Source organism: Homarus americanus, unplaced genomic scaffold, assembly GCF_018991925.1.
Source record: "Homarus americanus isolate GMGI-L3 unplaced genomic scaffold, GMGI_Hamer_2.0 scaffold36970, whole genome shotgun sequence".
In the NCBI taxonomy this organism is placed as follows: domain Eukaryota; kingdom Metazoa; phylum Arthropoda; class Malacostraca; order Decapoda; family Nephropidae; genus Homarus; species Homarus americanus.
The window spans coordinates 3816867-3837855 of NW_024740094.1; the positions used below are offsets into that span (position 1 = coordinate 3816867).

Here is a 20989-nt window from a genome sequence, read left to right on the forward strand (position 1 = left end):
TTTTGCACAAAAGATAAAATATTTCCTTTGTGTAAACCAAATTATTACATTAGATCTAAAATTTGTATGTCTAATGCAAAATCCATGATGTTTATATTCAAAATGATCATCATATTGTAAGAATTCCAGCAATGTAAATTATATTCTGGCCGGGTAATTTGTATGAATTTTATGAGCTAAAACAAATATCTTCAGTAAATAAACAAAGAAATATTCTTCAAGGACACTATCTGTCAATCAAAATACCCCACCTCCACCCTCCCTCCCTACCAGAGAAGCGATTGGGAGAAAATAGTATACAGTGACCCCTCGGTTAACGAACTCAATCCGTTCCAGAAGGTCGTTCGTTAACCGAAACGTTCGTTAACCGAAACCATTGTTTCAATGGGTTTTTGGGTAATTGGTTCCAGCTCACCGAAAATTTCCTAAATTCAACAAAAATGGTAGAAAATTTCACTTACTTTGAGGTGTGTATGTAGAAGGCTCCTGGATGATGATGATGATGATGGGAATTACAATGGGGGTGGAGGAGAAGGAAGAAGAGAAGGCATTGGGGTGGAAGAGAAGTCACCCCATGGCACCATTTCACCCATAAAATTTTAGTTCTCTTGGTGTATTTCAAGATTATTTTCTTTAAATCAACACTGTACTGCATTATATATTGTCAATATGTAAAATATATTTCAAAATGACCAATAATTTGCTTGGAAACACAGAAAAAAAGCGTTTAGTTGAAGAGAGTCTCAAGCAAGATATTACCTCCAGTGAAAACAGAGAGACTAACGCCTGTTTGCTGTGTTAAGAGGCTGGATGCTGCGCATTAAACTAGTCACTTTACCTTCAATTATGTTCAATAATTGTTAAAATGACTAAAAAATTTAATATTAAACTTTTAAAATTATTGAATAGTATAAACTTCTTGATATTTACTAAAATAGTTAGGAATTTAAGCCCTAGAACCGATTAATGTATTGGTGGACTGATACTAAAGCTGGTTGCCCGGCCAGTGCAAGCGAAAACATGTTGAGGTCGGTTCGTAAGAAATTCGTTAACCGAATTTTTGTTCGTTAACCGAATTGAAGATCCTTATGGAAGGCAGTTCGTTAACCGAAATTTCGTTAACCGAGGCGTTCGTTAAACGAGGGGTCACTGTATTTACATTTTTAGTAATAAATAATAACCCAGACTAAAGTTAGGATAATATAATTGACATTTCTAGATTCCTTGCAGGTCAGGGAAAATTTTGAATGTAAACTTCATATATTTTGCACAAACGATAAAATACTTGCTTTGTGTAAATCAAATTATTACATTAGATCTAAAATTTGTATGTCTAATGCAAAATCCATGATGTTTATATTCAATTAGATCATCATATTGTAAGAATTTCAGCAAAGTAAATTATATTCTGGCAGGGTAATTTGTATGAATTTTATGAGCTAAATAAAAAAATAAAAAAGAAAAATTAGACTTCACCACGTATATGAGTAGATGCACCGCGTAAAGTGAAAGTCCGGTTCTGGCAAGGTACTGAGTAATTGAGAAATCGCGGAAAGTGAAACCGTGTAAAGCGGGGTAATACTGTATGTATGTATGTATGTATGTATATATATATGTATATATATATGTGTATATATATATATGTATATATATATATATATATATATATGTATGTGTATATATATATATATATATATATATATATATATATATATATATATATATATATATATATATATATATATATATATATATATATATATATATATATATATATATATATATATATATTGGTTGTCTTTATTCAAGACATCTGAAGATGTCTTGAATAAAGACGAAGCTAAGGTACTCCGTTGTTTTTTCCCATTTTATCAAGATTTATCTTATCCACGTTTTCATTGTGGATTTACATGATAATATATATATATATATATATATATATATATATATATATATATATATATATATATATATATATATATATATATATATATATATATATATATATATATATATATATATATATATATATATATATATATACATATATATATATATATATATATATATATATTGGAATTAGTTAATTTTACCACCACACCTCCCCGTTAAGTACAGTACTGCGGTGTCCCTCAGGACTCATTTAGTTTAAAACTCGGGTCGAAACATGACGACCCCCTTCAAGGGAAGATGTTGTTTAATAATACGAGCGTTAGTCACTGAATACTGCACAGTGGTCTAATCAGATTTGCTATAGGCCTACTGAGAACTAAGACACTTGAGTAGGTAAGCAGGCTGGGGCTGATCGGGTGTTGCCACATTCGTCAAGTTTCTTTATTTATTGATTCAGTATTATAACCTCATATGATTGGCCTCTTATGGTTCACCATGACTAATATAACATCTTCAGTTACAGGAAAATACAATATGTAATTTGTAATATGACGTGAAAATAAAAGGATAAGCTATATTGGAAGGTCTGCATTCGTATGAGAGCTTTCAGCAGAACAGCTTACAACAGGGTTACCCTAACACACTATAGTACTTCATATGAAAATACCTTCCTAACAATGTTATTTCTTACCTTTGTGTTATATGATGGCTCAATTTGGCTACTTGTACACTTAGTTAACTGATTAATGAATAAACCAGGGTACTATATGCAGATGCATAATGCTGTACACTATAATATTAATTATTAAGTAATAATAAATACACTACAGTAGTAGTTATTAAGTGGTGATAAATACACAACTGTACTATACTAATTTACTAAGTGCTGAAGGCAGAAATTGTGGTAAGCAGCTAAGCCTATGAGCTGTTTGGCCTTTGTAAACAAACGATTCATGGTGTTCAGTGTGGGATTCTTTTTTCAGGAAAGTTGATTCTCTTAGGATAATATTTTATCAACCTGGCACCAAACGAACCTAAATGATATGAGAATTAGGATGAAATGCATAAAGACGTGTTAAAGGGACCATGGGGGAGAGAGGAGGAGGGAGCCACCCACCCATGCTATGCCCACCCCACCCTCAGCCAGCTGCTCCCAGGTAACACACTGTCTTCAACATACAATAGACCCCTACACTTATTTGTTCCTATTTTTATCTTTACAGTACTGAACAGTATAGTTTTCATTTTATTCAGAAGATAAATTCTGTGCTTACTTAGAAATAAAACTTTACAGTAAACAGTAAATAACAATGATCTCTGTGAAAACTGTTGTTTACAACCAGACGATGTCTGATTTTCAACCCAGAGAGCGGTTTCATATTTTTTTTAGTGTTGATGTAATAGTCTTTTAGTAACTTTGTTATACACTTAAAGACCTTAGTTGATGAAGTGCAGTAATAACATAACTGATTTTCTTTAAACAGTTCAGACAAGCAGTGTTATCCCCCCCCCCCTCCACATATCGAAGTTCTACTGTAGTTTCCCCAAGTTGTTGGGCTGAAGCCTTACAGGAAGAGCATCTTCCCTTAGCACCTTTAATTCTTTTCCAACCTCCTCAATGACTGATGATTCACAGGGTTTATGCTACTTTGAGATTTCTTCCCAGAATTCTTTGGATACTGTACACTTCAGGTCTGCTGAATGCACAGCTAAGTCACTTACAGTGAGAGACCAGGTGCCAACCTTAACACCTGTGTTAGTAAGGTTGGATATACAACCAACCAACTGAGCTGCTAATACAAGTGAAATAACTTTTGCAACCCATATGAAATAAAGGCTGGAATCCATTTTAATATAAGAGTTATATGGCACAACTATAATGATGTCTTCCCGAAGTGTTAATATATGTGGTACAAACACAACTTTGTTTATGAAGAGTATATACTATATCTATCCTGAGAATGAGGTGTGTGAAGTAGGGAGATGGTTGTACTGTGGCTTGTTGTTAGATCTCAAAGATGGCTGATATTACACAGGGGAAGGCTATGATGTACAAGCTCATGTATAACCAAGAATTGTTTACATCTCAACCTTGAGGGAAGACTTTCACTTCCCAGAACCCTCTCTGAGCCATAATATCACAGTTATACAAATTGTTTGATTAATGCCTGCCATCATTGTTGAGGGTTGGCCTGAACTGTAACCCACAAGACTTGTTGGGCTTCTGGACCCACTATGGTTACAGTCTTCTTGGACCTAGTAAGTTAAATTGTGAAATAAAAAACAAGAATCACTGGTAATAGAGAAGCTTAACATACCACCATTACTACAATTACAGTACAATTTTACAGGCATAGAGTATCAGTACATGCTAAGGCCACAAGTCACTGAAATATAGTAAAAACGGAAAATAAATGTTAAGGAAATTTGCATTTTAATCACAATATTAATGTAAAATGTCATATGTGCACAAGTCTGAAATACTGAACAAACTGGCCACACATCTTGGTTCTCCGGCACATGAAAAGGAGTCAAGAAACTATTGCACCTACAGTACAACACTGTAATGCAGATGTTTGATCCTAATGATAGATATCGGTACTAGATGGCTTGTCAACAAGTTTCTGAGCAGAAAGATTTTGGAGTTATCATTTTCCCCAAGATTATATTTTAATGTTATAGTACAACCATGAAGATTATTTTAAGAAGTCATGCTCATACATATTTATATACAGTATTAAGAAAAAAGCACCAGTAACAATTTTCATACTTACCCTTTTACTAATAGGGGGAGGAACTTTGGTGTTAGGTTCAGTATCGAGCTGAGACAATGAGAGAGGTGAAGGTGTGAGGAAGGCCACAGAACTATTTAATGATGACTGTTCACTCTCAAACATAGGACTTGTCATCTCTAGGGGCAGCATCCCAAAACTGGGAGTCAAGGGACTTAAGGAGAGGGGTCCGCCCATCACACTCCTAATTCGAACAAGTTTCTTCTTTTTGGGAGCCTGAAGGATACCATCCCCAGATTCTCCAACACTTCTGTCCACTGTAGGCGTAATAGTCACAGCAACCGGAGTATTAAGAGAGGTTAATGGTACAGGCGTATTCACATTACTCAAGTTCTGCACTGGTGTATTCACCACTGGTAATATATTATTTGGAGTGTTCTGCAGAGGAGTTATAGCCGGAGTCTGTTGAATAGTATCTTGACTGTTCACTGACACACTGCTTAAGGTATTATTTAAGACTCCTGAGTCTGAGTTGACACTAACATTATTTGCTGGATTGGCACTATTTACTAGAGTGAGCACCGTACTGCCATGGCAATTAGAAAATGTCTCTAATGAATCCAACCTGAAAACTTTTGAGGGATCTGATTTGTCCCCCTGATCACAGAGTGCAACAAATGAATGCCATAAGAATGGGTTGAGCTTCAACGACCGCTTGAAGGCTTCCGCTGCTCTCATGAGACGTTCAGTTCTAGCACAGATGAGCCCAAGGAGCTGCAGAGCAAAACACGCCAAGTCCCCATATTCAGTGGCTAGATCATCAACTGTTTTTGGGTGCAGAACACTACCACCAGTCAGCACTGTTTCTGACTCCTCCAACCTGTAGGAAGAATGGGTAGGATACTATGAAGGAAAAAAAGAAGAGAAAAAAGTACCTGTATAAATTGATAATAAGTACAAACAGGGTATCACAGAAACTGTAGAAAATCTTCATACACTGCAATTGGAATTTTCAGTTAATCAAGAAAGCTTGTGAGCTAGTACAATTTTGTCTTTTATTTGACCCTTGACAATATGTTGAGAAAAAATCAAAACATTTACTGAAAAGTTGATGTAGCCAAATTGCTCTTCCTTGCTGTACAGAATACATTACTGTACTACTTACTTTCCAAGGTCAAAGCAGCACCGGGCCATAAGGAACCTGAGTTGTGGTGTGCGTGTACCATGTGCATGAAGGACAGAGTATGCGCGGCCTGGCTTCCCTGAGCGGTAGTATGATGTTGCTACCAGGTGTAATGCCTCGTCGGAGTCCACTACAACAAAGAGGTAGATTATAAAAAACATCATTACATACTTTGGATTCAAGTAATTTATAAAAATAAATAAATAAATTAATTAATAATGTATCTAATCCACACATCATCTTCCTGGTCTAGATCCATGTTACTGTTCTTCACCATATACTGTACACAACTATGTACAGTACTGTATATTTTTTAACAATTCTCTCCGTATTAATTCTCATACAATTCCCTGGTATAACTCCACTCACTTGTTCCTCTACAATTTTCACAATCACTCTGATCCCTTTTTCCTTTACAATAAGAAACAATATATTCTCTCTAGGAAGATTACAACTTGGAGGTGACAAGATAAGAGCCAATATGTAATACAGCACAGTATTGAGAAGAAACAACTTCTGCAGGTCCTTTCCTGATGTAACCTGCTCACCAACTGTAATAAATGAAAGCAATATCCAAACAATCCTGTCTATAACATGGAGGAACTGATAGCTCATTTAACCAGAAGACTACAGAACTAGAATCCATAATAATCCTTTGAAATAGCAGCTATGAACTAATCAATTGATTAGATCCACCTTCCATCTTCAATCACACTTCAAATACAGTAAAACCCTATAACTCAGCACCTGTGGTGCTGAGACCATGCCAAATACAGGAATAGAATTTGCCGACTCATTGGAAATGAGCCTACAGCATACTGTACTGTTCAGTATATACAGTGGTCCCTTGGTTAACGAACTCAATCCGTTCCAGCAGGTTGTTCGTTAACCGAAACCATTGTTTCAATGGGTTTTTGGGTAATTGGTTCCAGCTCACCGAAAATTTCCTAAATTCAACAAAAATGGTAGAAAAGTTCACTTACTTTGAGGTGTGTATGTAGAAGGCTCCTGGATGATGATGATGGGAATTAAAATGGGGGTGGAGGAGAAGGAAGAAGAGAAGGCATTGGGGTGGAAGAGAAGTCACCCCATGGCACCATTTCACCCATAAAATTTTAGTTCTCTTGGTGTATTTCAAGATTATTTTCTTTAAATCAACACTGCACTGCATTATATATTGTCAATATGTAAAATATATTTCAAAATGACCAATAATTTGCTTGGAAACAAAGAAAAAAAGCATTTAGTTGAAGAGAGTCTCAAGCAAGATGTTACCTCCAGTGAAAACAGAGAGAGACTAACACCTGTTTGCTGTGTTAAGAGGCTGGATGCCGCGCATTAAACTAGTCACTTTACCTTCAATTATGTTCAATAATTGTTAAAATGACTAAAAAATTGAATATTAAACTTTAAAAATTATTGAATAGTATAAACTTCTTGATATTTACTAAAATAGTAAGGAATTTAAGCCCTAGAACCGATTAATGTATTGGCGGACTGATGCTAAAGCTGGTTGCCCGGCCAGTGCAAGCGAAAACATGTTGAGGTCGGTTCGTAAGAAATTCGTTAACCGAATTTTTGTTCGTTAACCACATTGAAGATTCTTATGGAAGGCAGTTCGTTAACCGAAATTTCGTTAACCAAGGCGTTCGTTAACCGAGGGATCACTGTATACCATATAATGAAATAAAAACAGAGTTGTATTAGGTACAGTACTTATGAACAGCAAGGGGCAATTTCTTGACGAGTTTGCAAGGGACAGATGAACTGGATTGTGTGCAACATCTCACAGGCACTGTACAGTACAGAATATTTTTCTGACAAAGCTAACACTACTGATGACTATTCATGACAGTAACACCTCACAAGCACTATAAATACCTGTAATTGTTCTGTCAAACTTAAGATTACACTACCTGTATACTGTATTACAGGTTGACAATCCCTTATCCAAAATCCTTGGGGCCAGAGGCATTTCGGATTTTGGAATTTTTCGGTTTTCAGAATAGTTAGGTTTTTTTTGTATTAGCCCATCCGGGCACAAGTCATTGACCCACATTGGGGCCTGGGGGGTGAAAATAGAATAAAAATTATAATAATAATAATAATTATTCATAGGTCTAGGTCATGTTTCTCACTTTTGATCTTTTTTTCATTCTTGTATTTCTTTATTATTATTTTATTATTACAGTATTATCGTTATTATTATTATTAATTTTTTATTATATGTTATTATTATTATTGTTATCATTATTATTTTATTTTGGTGTATTTTTTATTTAAATTTTATTTACAGTACTATGAATAATTATTATTATTATAATTATCATTACCATTACATTTTCACCCCCCAGGCCCCGATGTGGGCCAGTGATCTATGCCCGGGTGGGCTAATCCCTGTTATATACCGTGTGTGTGTGTGTATATATATATATATATATATATATATATATATATATATATATATATATATATATATATATATATATATATATATATATATATATATATATATATATATATATATATATATATATATATATATATATATATATATATATATATACAGTGGGGTATGCTATAACGAACGAAATTGGTTCCAGAACCTCGTTCGTTATAGGATTAATCTGTTCCAGGCCCCCAAATACAACCACTTAACACTGAAAAAATTCTGTGGAAAATGTAAAAAATACGGTACTTTATCTTACCTTAGTGTTATTCAGCATGCAGGTACCCCTAAACACTGGCACATCACTATCACTTCCACTGGGAGTCTTGGCTTTAAGGTCCTCAAACAATTGTTTAGCCTTCTCACAAATTATAGCTTCACTAATGTTACCACCTGCCATTTCTTTCTCCTTTATCCACACTAAGAGTAAATTTTCCATCTCTTCAATCACATTACACCTTGCTTTGCTAAGTCTAAAGATTCCCTTAGCCACTTGCACAGAGTTCTTCAAAATCGTACATATAGTCGATTTAGCCATCCCATATTCATCACTAAGTTTCGCAATGCTTCTTCCATTCTCACGTTTCTTTATAATTTCTTTCTTAGTTTCAAGGGTTATTAGCTTTCTCACTCGCTTTGGACGATTCATTGTTACAATTGTATACTTGTAAAACAAAATAGTTACAGTATACAAATAACGCGAATTTCCACATCAAAAGACGAAATTTCAAGAATAACAGTGGTGCACTGGCTACACAATGAGACAAAGATGGCGCCTGACGCTCTTGTTGTGGGTCGCGGTACAACAATATTCATGCGCCAGGCGAAATAGTCCCGTATTCATCCGCGTTCGTTGTAAGAGTTGCGTTCGTTATAGCATTCTCAATTTTATAGGTAAAACTGTTCGTTATAGGAATATTCGTAGTAGGATCCGTTCGTTATAGCATACCCCACTGTATATATATATGCTGATAACCACATATATATATATATATATATATATATATATATATATATATATATATATATATATATATATATATATATATATATATATATATATATATATATATATATATATATATATATATATATATATATATATATATACATACATATACATACATATATATATATATATATATATGCTGATAACCACAAGGAAAGAAGAAAACACGAAGTTCCCAAGCTGTAATTCACATCTTCAGGGTGAGTACAGACTAGATCACGCCACACCTACAGTGATTTTATTTGCATATACAGTTGTACCCCACTTAACGGGTCAATTGAACCCACAGGGTGCTAAGTGAAAACCGCTGCTAGTGAACAACAGAACATATGGGATTAATTCCAAGAGAGACTGGCCACCCCAAACTCCACTTTTTGACGACACACAACTATGTTGTAGTAAAAATTTTATCTTAACTTTATGATGGTATGCACACACAATTAATAATTAAGAGAAATATCAATAATATTAGGTTTTTTAACACTTGCATTAGTAGAAAAGATGGCTGGGCACACGGGGATGGGGGGTTGGTTCCGAGGCAGAGGGCAGATTATTGGCCCTCACCTGTATCACTTGTATCAATTGTATCACTATCCACCACAGAGGCTTGCAGGGCCTCTTTGTCAAACCCCTCAAAGGCCATATAAGTCCATATCCTCACTATAATTATCACTATCACTGACTTGGGCCGGCTGTGGTGGGTGGCGGGTGAAGAACTCGGTAATGTTTTGATGACTGGGCGACCTTGTGCGCATCGTGCCCGCGCCGCTTCCCGCGTATATGATGATATATAATTTAAGTGAAGTGTAGGCAGGCGTATATATATATATATATATATATATATATATATATATATATATAATATATATATATATATATATATATATATATATATATATATATATATATATATATATATATATATATATATATATATATATATATATATATATATATATATATATATATATATATATATATATATATATATATATATATATATATATATATATATATATATATATACAGTACTCCCTCTTTATCGACGGGGGTTACGTTCTGTAAACGGCCGTCGATAAAGAAACCGTCGATACCGTGATGGTTACGTAATTTTTCTAACTATTATTAACATATGTTGAATAAATGTACCTTTAAGCATTAATGCGTTTCCTTTACGCATAACCTTAAATAACAGTGTATAAATAATAATATAATAAGTGGACAAAAATACTAGCAAACTTACGATTTCATTTATTGAAGTGAACATCGGTCCTTACAGTAAACAAAACAGTGTACAGTACAGTAAAAGTCCAAAAATCCGGCTGCCCAAGGCAAATTGTTTACCATTTATTATTACAACACTTTACACTGAAACGCGGGTAGTTTCAACAAAAATATTGTATATTTCCATTCAAGTATTTATTCAAGTCAATTAGGAGGGAATATTATTGTAATACAACAGTTTTTTAACTAAACCATTCGAAAAGTGATTACGGTAACATCTTTTGAACGAAAGAAAGCGCAAGTCATTGTTTTCGTCACGATTTGATCCCACTTTCCACTGTAATACGTACGTCATTTCAGCAAAAATATTACATTTCCGTGAATGTATTATATCAAGCACAGTATGAATAGAATATCATTGTAATATAACAGAATTTTAACCGAAAACTATTAAAAAAACGAGTAACATCTCAAGAACATCGGAAGCTTAGGTAAAGTCTTTTGTTTCCGTCATGTATTTTATCCTATTTTACATTGAAATACATCACGTTTCAGCAAAACTACTATTTATTTCCGAGAATATATTCATTCAGGCGCAGTTTAGGTAAAATATACGTGTGATGTAATAATTTTTTAACTGAAAACGATTCGAAAAACACGTACCCTCTAGCCCTGTTCAAGGAGAGGACTGGGAGAAGCTGTTTGGTGCCAAAATAAAAATCCGGCTAAATAATCCGTCGATAATCGAAACCGTCGATAAAAAATCCGTCGATAAAGAGGGAGTACTGTATATATATTGATAAAATCACACGGGAAAATGGAAACAGCGGAGTACCTTAGCTTTCGTCTTTATTCAAGACATCTTCAGTTGCCTCTGAAGATGTCTTGAATAAAGACGAAAGCTAAGGTACTCCGTTGTTTCCATTTTCCCGTGTGATTTTATCAAGATTTATCTTATCCACGTTTTCATTGTACCTGTACCTCGATAAAACCACACAGGAAACACTGGAGCACCTTAGCTTTCATCTTTATTTAAAACATTTTCAGAGGCAACTTAATTTACAGGGACAGAGAGAGGCGTATATACAAAGGGTGACCTTACATAACATCAGGTCAGGTCAATAACAAGGGATCCACTAAACCACACACCACCTCCACCACACATAAAAGAAGAGCTTATAAATTTTGGTGACATAACAAGTTCCTACACTTAAAAATATTCTGACTACCATATCAATGAATTTGTCCTGTAAGTTCAATCCCTTAAATTACTAAACATTCATGTTGTTTTTAAGTATTACTCAACTATTACTAATATGTTAACTAAGGACAACCCAACCTTGAATATAAATGGAAGTGTTTACTGTATTCCATGTAGCAATTGTAATGGAAATTATGTAAGTCAGACTGGGAAAGCATTACAACTTAGAATAAAACAGAACAAGTATAATATTAGAGCAGCATCTGAAAGCAGTGCACTTTTTGCTCATATAAGGAACAATAATCATCCCATGGATTGAGAAAACAGTGTAAAAGTGTTTAAATCAACATATGTCACAGAAAGACTTCTGGTTGAAGCAAGTCTGATTAGGGGAATGAATTCTATAAACCTTAGTGATGGTCAGTACAAAACTGATAATATGTTACATAAATAAATTTGTCAGTGGCCTATGACTTGTTACGTAGCCCATTTTTATAAGCTCTTCTTTTATGTGTGGTGGAGGTGGTGTGTGGTTTAGTGGATCCCTTGTTATTGACCTGACCTGATGTTATGTAAAGTCACCCTTTGTATATAAGCCTATCTCTGTCACTGTAAATTCAGTACCTCTGAAGATGTCTTGAATTAAAACAAAAGCTAAGGTGCTCCAGTTTTTCCCTGTATGTGTGGTTTTATCGCGATTTATCTGGTCCACTTTTCCATTGTGGATCTACATGAAGTACTGTACTATATAAAACAGTATCTGTACAGTAACACTTCACAGCTCCTTAATTACTGTTAAAAGGTCTACCTGTTGAGAGGTGTTGATAAAGTGATGCTTCAGGTGTCAACTTAAAGAATTCTCACGCATGACTCGACTCCTGCCAACTTAAGAGTTAATTAGGCAACTGCTAAAAAATTTAATGGTTATCCAGTGCTGTGCCGTCTTATCGGATGCTAAGTTAAGGGTTTTTAACTGCATAGCCAATGTCATTTAGAACAAAAGGATTAAGAGTCATAATGGCATGAGAGCAGTACATGACCCTGAGAGATACAGCATCTAAACAATGACTCTTATACTGCACCTGTGACTCATTAAGGAGTTCTCCAGTCTGTACACAAGACTCTTAACAAGGATATATACTGTACTACTGTATTTTTCGCAGGCACGGATAAAACTCTCAACACCAATTAGCGCTAAGTAGTCAATCCTGACTCCCACTTTAGATGCAGAAAACCAGCCAATCAGGAATGGGCGTCTGGCCCACTTATCCCTTAATTAAAACAATACCTTTAAAAGTCAGGCTGAGTTACTTACTGTAGAATTAATCACAATATAACAAAATAGGATTAAAAATTTGGCACACACATGAATTCACTGAATTCATATAGAGCCATAACAACCTACAGTAGAAGTCCAAAAATCCGGACTACTTGGGGATTGGGTCGGTTCGGATTTTCGGGATTCTCAGGAGGTACTTTTAAAATTCAAATTTAAGGACGAATAAAGAAGAGATGAACAGGTACATTTTGATAATTTATTCATTAGCAAATATACCATGCCTCATTTATCAAAACGAGCAGTTTTATAGAAAAAGCTGTGAATTCTAGAATTTTATTCTTTGCCTTTTTTATATCATAAATTGTAGACTTTCCAATGTCGAATGTTTCCATTAGAACAGTATTGCTCACACCATGTTCTATTTTCTTAATTATTTCAAGTTTGTCACTCAATTTCAATGTGTTCTTCTTTCTCTTCACACAACAAAGTTTATCTACTTTAAGAGCCATTATTATGGGCTTGTACAGTACGTACTCTGTAAATGGAAAGAGTAGGACTCAAAATTACATACGTTGTCACAGTTTGATTGCTCGTTTTAAAGTGTCGACCTAGTGGTCGTTTGTTGTCGCTGTGCAGCTGTGGCGCTCACACATGCGCATATACACAGAAAAGCCCGCTAAATAATAATAAAAAAAAAGTTTGAGTTTTCGAAAAGTCCGGACTTCTGGCATCCGGATTTTTGGACTTTTACTGTATCTTGAAATAACTGTGTGATCCAGTCATAAATAAACCTTGAGTGCTAAAACAGATACAAAGTTGTTTATACAGTACTGTACATACTTTCACTTGGAGCTGTGTACTGTACTGTACCGTAAATAGGATAAACAAATCTCTACCATGAAGTGCACCGGCTGGGACAAGATGTATGTTTGCTGATGCAAATCTTGGTTGCAACCAACAGGATATAAAAAATTATGTAATGATGATATGTCCATCTGATTCATTAGTCTTCTCCTTTAAATGACAATAACTACAGGTACAGTATACAAAAAAAACCCTCTTCAGTACAACGCAGTATAAATGGATATTTCCACTGGTCACCTAACCACTATCTCAGTGGTTCTTAACCTTTTTTGAGCCATGGACCCCTTTGAGAATCTAGTGAAAGCTATGGAACCCCTCCCTAGAAAAATGCACATAAGCACAAACACAACTTTGCATGCAATGAATATACTTTATTTTATTGAAAATTCATTGCCTCATACAGTGTATGACATACACAAAGTATGAATAAAGTAAACATTCTAGAAGTCAAAACCCAATGACAATTGTATGTTACCTGACATTGTACAGTAGCATCCCATGCCACCCTACAGATTTACTGGTTTTCTTCAGTAACCAAAAATACATACATAACATCTGGTATATATTGACAAAAATAGAACAACTTAATACAAAAATATAGTGAATATAAATGTAAAATTTTTATCTGACCTTCACGGACCCCCTGAAGCCCATACATGGACCCCAGGTTAAGAACCCCTGCACTCTCTTGATGATTCCCAGCCATAAACACTAACTGGCTACACAGCCAGTCACTCGTGAACCTTCGTCAGATTATGTAGTCAGATAAAACAATTTCCACACTCTACACCTGTAATCACATGTTTATTCATCATTATCAAATATGGTAAAGAACATACATACGGTACCTTCAGCAAGAAGCCTTTCCGCCAGAAATGTTGCATCCACATATGCATAGTGGTTCAGGCAATGCCATATTGCTGCCTGTAAAAGAAGAATTAGAGCATGAAATCCTATTTTATAGGTGAAGAAAGTAACAAGTGACCTATACAAAGCATCCTACTAACCCCTTAGTGCCTGCCTTTGTCTGAAATCTCCGTGTTTAAGAGGCAAATACAGTAAGTCCCCGTTTAATGTTGCCCCCGATAATGTTATTTCGTTATAATGTCGCTACTCTTTAGATACCAATAATTCGATTAACGTCGCGACGACTCAATACAGTGATCCCTCGGTTAACGAATTACCTTCCAAAAGATTCTTCACATCGGTTAACGAAAAAATTTCAGTTAACAAATTCCTTACGAATTTTTCCCAACATGTTTTTGCCTGCTCACCAGCTGTAGTATTAGTCCGCCAATACAGTAATCGGTTTTAGGGCTTAAATTCGTTACCATTTGAGTAAATATCAAGAAGGTTGTACTATTCAAAAATTTTCCAAGTCTTATATTAAAGTTTTAGTCATTTTAACAATTATTTAACATAATTGAAGTACAGGGAACTAGTTTTTAGCACGCCAAACAGCCACTCAACACACCCAAAATGGCGTCAGTGTGTGTCCCTGCTCAGTGGAGGGAGTTTCTTGCTTCAGACTCTCTTGAACATTAACTACTTTTATGTTTTTACAGTACAATTATTGGTCATTCTGAAGTTTATTTTACATATTGACAATATATAATGCAGTACAGTGTTGATTTAAAGAAAATAATCTTGAATTACACCAAGTGAACTAAAATTTTATGGGTGAAATGGCACCATGGGGTGACTTCTCTTCCACCCCAATGCCTTCTCTTCTCCCTTCTCCTCCACCCCCATTCTAATTCCCATCATCATCATCAACCAGGAGCCTTCTACAGTGGGGTATGCTATAACGAACGGATCCTACTACGAATATTCCTATAACGAACGGTTTTACCTATAAAATTGAGAATGCTATAACGAACGCAACTCCTACAACGAACATTATTTAAAAATTTTTTTTTTTTTTACTAATTTATTGTTTTTTTATTACAAATATTAATGATATTCTTTATTTCAGGGGTTTAGATGTATATTTATGCACTTTTTTACAATTTTATATTATATTTTTCAGGGTTAAGTGGTTGTATTTGGGGGCCTGGAACGGATTAATCCTATAACGAACGAATGCTATAACGAACAAGGTTCTAGAACCAATTAGATTCGTTATAGCATACCCCACTGTACATGCACACCTCAAAGTAAGTGTACTTTACTGCATTTACTTTTAGTTTGTATGTAATTTTCGGTGAGATGGAACCAATTGCCCAAAATCCCATTGAAACAACGGTTTCGGTTAACGAATGACCTTCTGGAACGAATTGTATTCGTTAACCGAGGGACCAATGTACAGTACTGTACTTGTATAACGTTTTTTGGCGTCGTCACAGACTACTTTCTATGGTGCATCACCCTCTCTCGTCTTGGTGTGCTACCTCTCACTCGCGGAATGTCACAGCGTCCCCAAGCGGCGTCAGTCTTTGTTAGGCTTCCACAGCGTTCGTGCCCATCAAGTGCTACTGACGCTAGTGTTGTGAAAAAGCAACGCAAGACCATTAGCCTTGCTACAAAAATGGAGGTTTTTAAACCGGGAGGAGGAGCCACCCGCCGGGTCTCAGAGACTCGCCACCCTCCTCCTCCTCTCCCACCCCCCACCTCCATCCATCAGTGAGTACAATACAAACTGATTTAGTTTATTTATATATATACTATTTTGTATAAAAATGCCATTGAATTTCTGTATATGTAATGTAATTCGTTAGGCGAAGGAACGTAACTCCTATATTTTTCTATTTCTTATGGGGAAAATTTATTTTGTTCACATTGTGGTGTTCAGGAACAGAACCACGACGTTAAGTGAGGACTTACTGTACTGTAATGTTGCAGTATTATAACAAAACAATCTCAACAAAGTCTGAATGCTGGAAGCAGACCTCTGGCCAGGCTTGATCATACAATCTAAAAAAAATTGTCATACATAAATAAATTGTACTTCAAATATATATGAGAGAGAGAGAGAGAGAGAGAGAGAGAGAGAGAGAGAGAGAGAGAGAGAGAGAGAGAGAGAGAGAGAGAGAGAGAGAGAGAGAGAGGAGGAGAGAGAGAGAGAGAGAGAGAGAGAGAGAGAGAGAGAGAGGAGAGAGAGAGAGAGAGAGAGAGAGAGAGAGAGAGAGAGAGAGAGAGAGAGAGAGAGAGAGAGAGAGAGAGAGAGAGAGAGAGAGAGGAAAGAGAGAGGAGAGAGAGAGAGAGAGAGAGAGAGAGAGAGAGAGAGAGAGAGAGAGAGAGAGAGAGAGAGAGAGAGAGAGAGAGAGAGAGAGAGAGAGAGAGAGAGAGAGAGAGAGAGAGAGAGAGAGAGAGAGAGAGAGAGAGAGAGAGAGAGAGAGAGAGAGAGAGAGAGAGAGAGAGAGAGAGAGAGAGAGAGAGAGAGAGAGAGAGAGAGAGAGAGAGAGAGAGAGAGAGAGGAGAGAGAGAGAGAGAGAGAGAGAGAGAGAGAGAGAGAGAGAGAGAGGAGAGAGAGAGAGAGAGAGAGAGAGAGAGAGAGAGAGAGAGAGAGAGAGAGAGAGAGAGAGAGAGAGAGGAGAGAGAGAGAGAGAGAGAGAGAGAGAGAGAGAGAGAGAGAGAGAGAGAGAGAGAGAGAGAGAGAGAGAGAGAGAGAGAGAGAGAGAGAGAGAGAGAGAGAGAGAGAGAGAGAGAGAGAGAGAGAGAGAGAGAGAGAGAGAGAGAGAGAGAGAGAGAGAGAGAGAGAGAGAGAGAGAGAGAGAGAGAGAGAGAGAGAGAGAGAGAGAGAGAGAGAGAGAGAGAGAGAGAGAGAGAGAGAGAGAGAGAGAGAGAGAGAGAGAGAGTGTGTGTGTGTTTTGAAATGTCAGTCATTTTGAAATTTATGTTAAAGAATCCTGAACAGGGCTGTGGAGTCGGAGTCGGAGGAAATTTCGGCTTGTGGAGTCGGAGTCGGTAAAATTGTCCAGACTCCGACTGAAGCTATTCTGTTCCTAAGAACAAATATATGAACTCAGGCATATTCATTGCAGTGATTCCACTGATCCCACTAATTTTCTTAAATTATTAAAAGAATTTATTTCCATTTTATAAGCATTATTATGAATTTATTGTAGCAGGCACAGTATAGCACTATAATTTTGGACGATAGTCTCTTCTTTACCATTTGAAATTTTGAATTATATCAAATTTTGTTTCGTTGAAAACTGCACAGAGGCTCTCAGCTACAAAACAATTAGCTACAACCTGTTTTTGGTGAGATTAAGGCAAATTTAATTTAATAACTTAATCATGTAAGGTTTATCCATTTTCCTTAATAAGGTATTCATTTCTTTAATGTACATAAATATATAACTTTACTTTAAAAGGAATTGTAGGATCATCATTTAGATCCACATCAGATTATGAGCTTAAACAAAATTCATATGCTGAGATCGAACTTTTAGATATACATGTAAATGGTGTTTTCTAGTTAATATCTTGAATTCTTAATAAATTTATTTTTCTTTTGATTGAAACTTTGAAAGTCAAGCCTATCATCTTTTTGTAGTTCTTAAATATCGTCCAGATCATTAATAAAGCTGTAGCAGTATAGCCACGGTGTTTTACTTTTTACCTATGCAGGTTACAATATACAAATTACAATTAGGATGGTAGAAATAGTTGTTACAAATAGGCCAAGGAGTCGGAGTCGGAGTCGGAAGCATAAAAATTTGAGGAGTCGGAGTCGAAGGTTTTGTCTTCGACTCCACAGCCCTGATCATGAAGATGAAAAAATATATTTTTTTCTAATAAGAACCAGAAAGAGAAATTTAATTTGATAAAATCCATCTTCTATATATTTGTTTTGTGCATCACTAGCAATTAAGCCTTTTGTTTTTCATTTGAGTAATTTTATTGTGAATAGTTTTAGTTAATTTGATGCTTTATAAGAGAATTTTGATTCACCATTTTTCACATACTGATCTTTGTTCTTTCTTTTTTTAATTACTGTATACTACATTATTTTAGTTCTCATAATTTTGTATGATTCATATTTGACAGTTTTATTATGTTTGTTTTATTACCTTAAGATTAAGAGCATTTTAATCTTATCTTGACATTTGTGTCAATCTGTGTCATGAGTTGAGATCTACTTTCATGTTTGTGAGTAAATATCTAGTGAATTACAGCTTCATTTGAAAATATTGGGAAACATGCTTTGTATTGTCAATTGATTATACAGTAATGTTAATAGTTAAAATATTCCTAGCTAGGATTAGGAATGGAAATTTGCAAAATGTTTTGTCCACATCTCCCTAATTTTCATACAGTAAAACCTTGATAACTCGGTACGTAAGGGGCTCTGGCCTTGCTGAATTATCCCAAATTCCAACTTTTGGGGCACTTCCAGCCCACCCCCTACAAAAATACAATAAAAATTATTGGCCCATATACATATTACTGTACTGTACTTGTAATTACAAATTTTCAAAAAGTAGCACTTAACAGCACTGCAGGCGAAGAATGAAGTATTGTAGTAGGCAAGAGGCATGGTAGGTGACACGGGAATGCTAGGTGACTCGGGAATGGTAGGCGACTCAGGGGAATGGTAGGTGACGCAGGGGAAACGCTACATAAACAGTAAACTGTGCGGCACTTATGTACAATATACTACTATAATTTGGTCACTTATACAAAATAAAAAATTAATTTAACAATAATTAATCGTTTAGAACTATGTATGCTGTAATTCAAGTCTGAATATGTAAATAAACATGTAACTTATATCACTAAAGATAATAGTCCACCCTAGTAAAAACCGTTTTCTTTATTACAGAGCAAAAGAGCACAAATTAAAATACTTTAATAGAGCTTAGAAACAGCGACCCCATGAGCTCTATGGGAGCCCAGCGATTCCATGAGCTCTATGGGAGCCCAGCGACTCCATGAGCTCTATGGGAGCCCAGCGACTCCATGAGCTCTATGGGAGCCCAGCGACTCCATGAGCTCTATGGGAGCCCAGCGACTCCATGAGCTCTATGGGAACCCAGCGACTCCATGAGCTCTATGGGAGTCCAGCAACCCCATGAGCTCTATGGGAGTCCAGCGACCCCCATGAGCTCTATGGGAGCCCAGCGACCCCCATGAGCTCTATGGGAGCCCAGCGACTCCATGAGCTCTATGGGAGTCCAGCGACCCCATGAGCTCTATGGGAGCCCAGCGACTCCATGAGCTCTATGGGAGCCCAGCGACACCAAGAACTCTATGGGAGTCCAGCGACCCCATGAGCTCTATGGGAGTCCAGCGACTCCATGAGCTCTATGGGAGTCCAGCGACACCAAGAGCTCTATGGGAGTCCAGCAACACCATGAGCTCTATGGGAGTCCAGCGACACCATGAGCTCTATGGGAGTCCAGCAACCCCATGAGCTCTAGGCAACCCCCTTTGATGCACCTTGCAATCCCGTGTTTGGGAACCGCTGCATTTAACAAACAGAATCTTTTACTCAAACATTCCCTCTTTCACTTATGTATTCTGGACAGAGTAGTGAAGTAACGAAACAAATTTACTTGAGTAATATATTTAAGTAACATTTTTAGGGATTTACTTTTTAAAAACTGCTCAAATTTTCAGTTCATACTCTTTCTTATGCATGGTTTTTAATAATCTTACTCCAATACAATTGAAATATAAAAAATTGTTACTCGTTACATGCCCCAAACAATACTTTTAACCCTTAAAGGTTTGACATCGTCCCAGGGCGACCGATGTAGTAGGGGTATGATGTCGCCAATCTTGCACCTTATTTTTTTAATTTTCCCGTGTGAGTAGCGTGACTATTATTGTGGCAATAGCTCACCCCCGCTCACCCAAGCTTCGCCTTGACCGCACCTTAAGTAAATATTCAGTATAACAGTTGTCACCATGGCAGAAGGTCGCATGTCTACCTCTCACGATTACCCACTTAGAACTCCAGGTCCCAAGTCCCACCACTCCAAGCCACAGAGTTTAACTTCACCAGAAGCACATAGGTACAGTAGCTATTTCCAGGTGATAAATATTCAGAAAGTAATGATTCGAGCTCTTCAGTGAGGGATAAAGACGATCCAGACAATGAGTGGGGAGGTGCGGCATCGCTGCTCCCACCCACGCACAAAGGATGCTGCTTCACCCACCCCATCCATGCTGCCACAGGCTGCATCTTCTGCCCTACAATAGCCT

General features: G+C 36.3%; 1 protein-coding gene across 3 annotated transcripts in view; it reads right to left on the reverse strand.

Annotated features, from left to right (window-relative positions):
- The window catches only part of LOC121875168 (cell division cycle protein 27 homolog), a 107807-nt gene that overhangs the window by 70731 nt on the left and 16087 nt on the right, over positions 1-20989 (reverse strand). For all 3 annotated transcript variants that reach the window (XM_042379605.1, XM_042379604.1, XM_042379607.1), the window contains exons 2-4: positions 14683-14758; positions 5791-5938; positions 4668-5505 (exon numbers count right to left, since the gene is read on the reverse strand). In XM_042379605.1, coding sequence (XP_042235539.1) covers positions 4668-5505; positions 5791-5938; positions 14683-14758 — 1062 coding nt within the window. The remainder of the gene's footprint in view (positions 1-4667; positions 5506-5790; positions 5939-14682; positions 14759-20989) is intronic.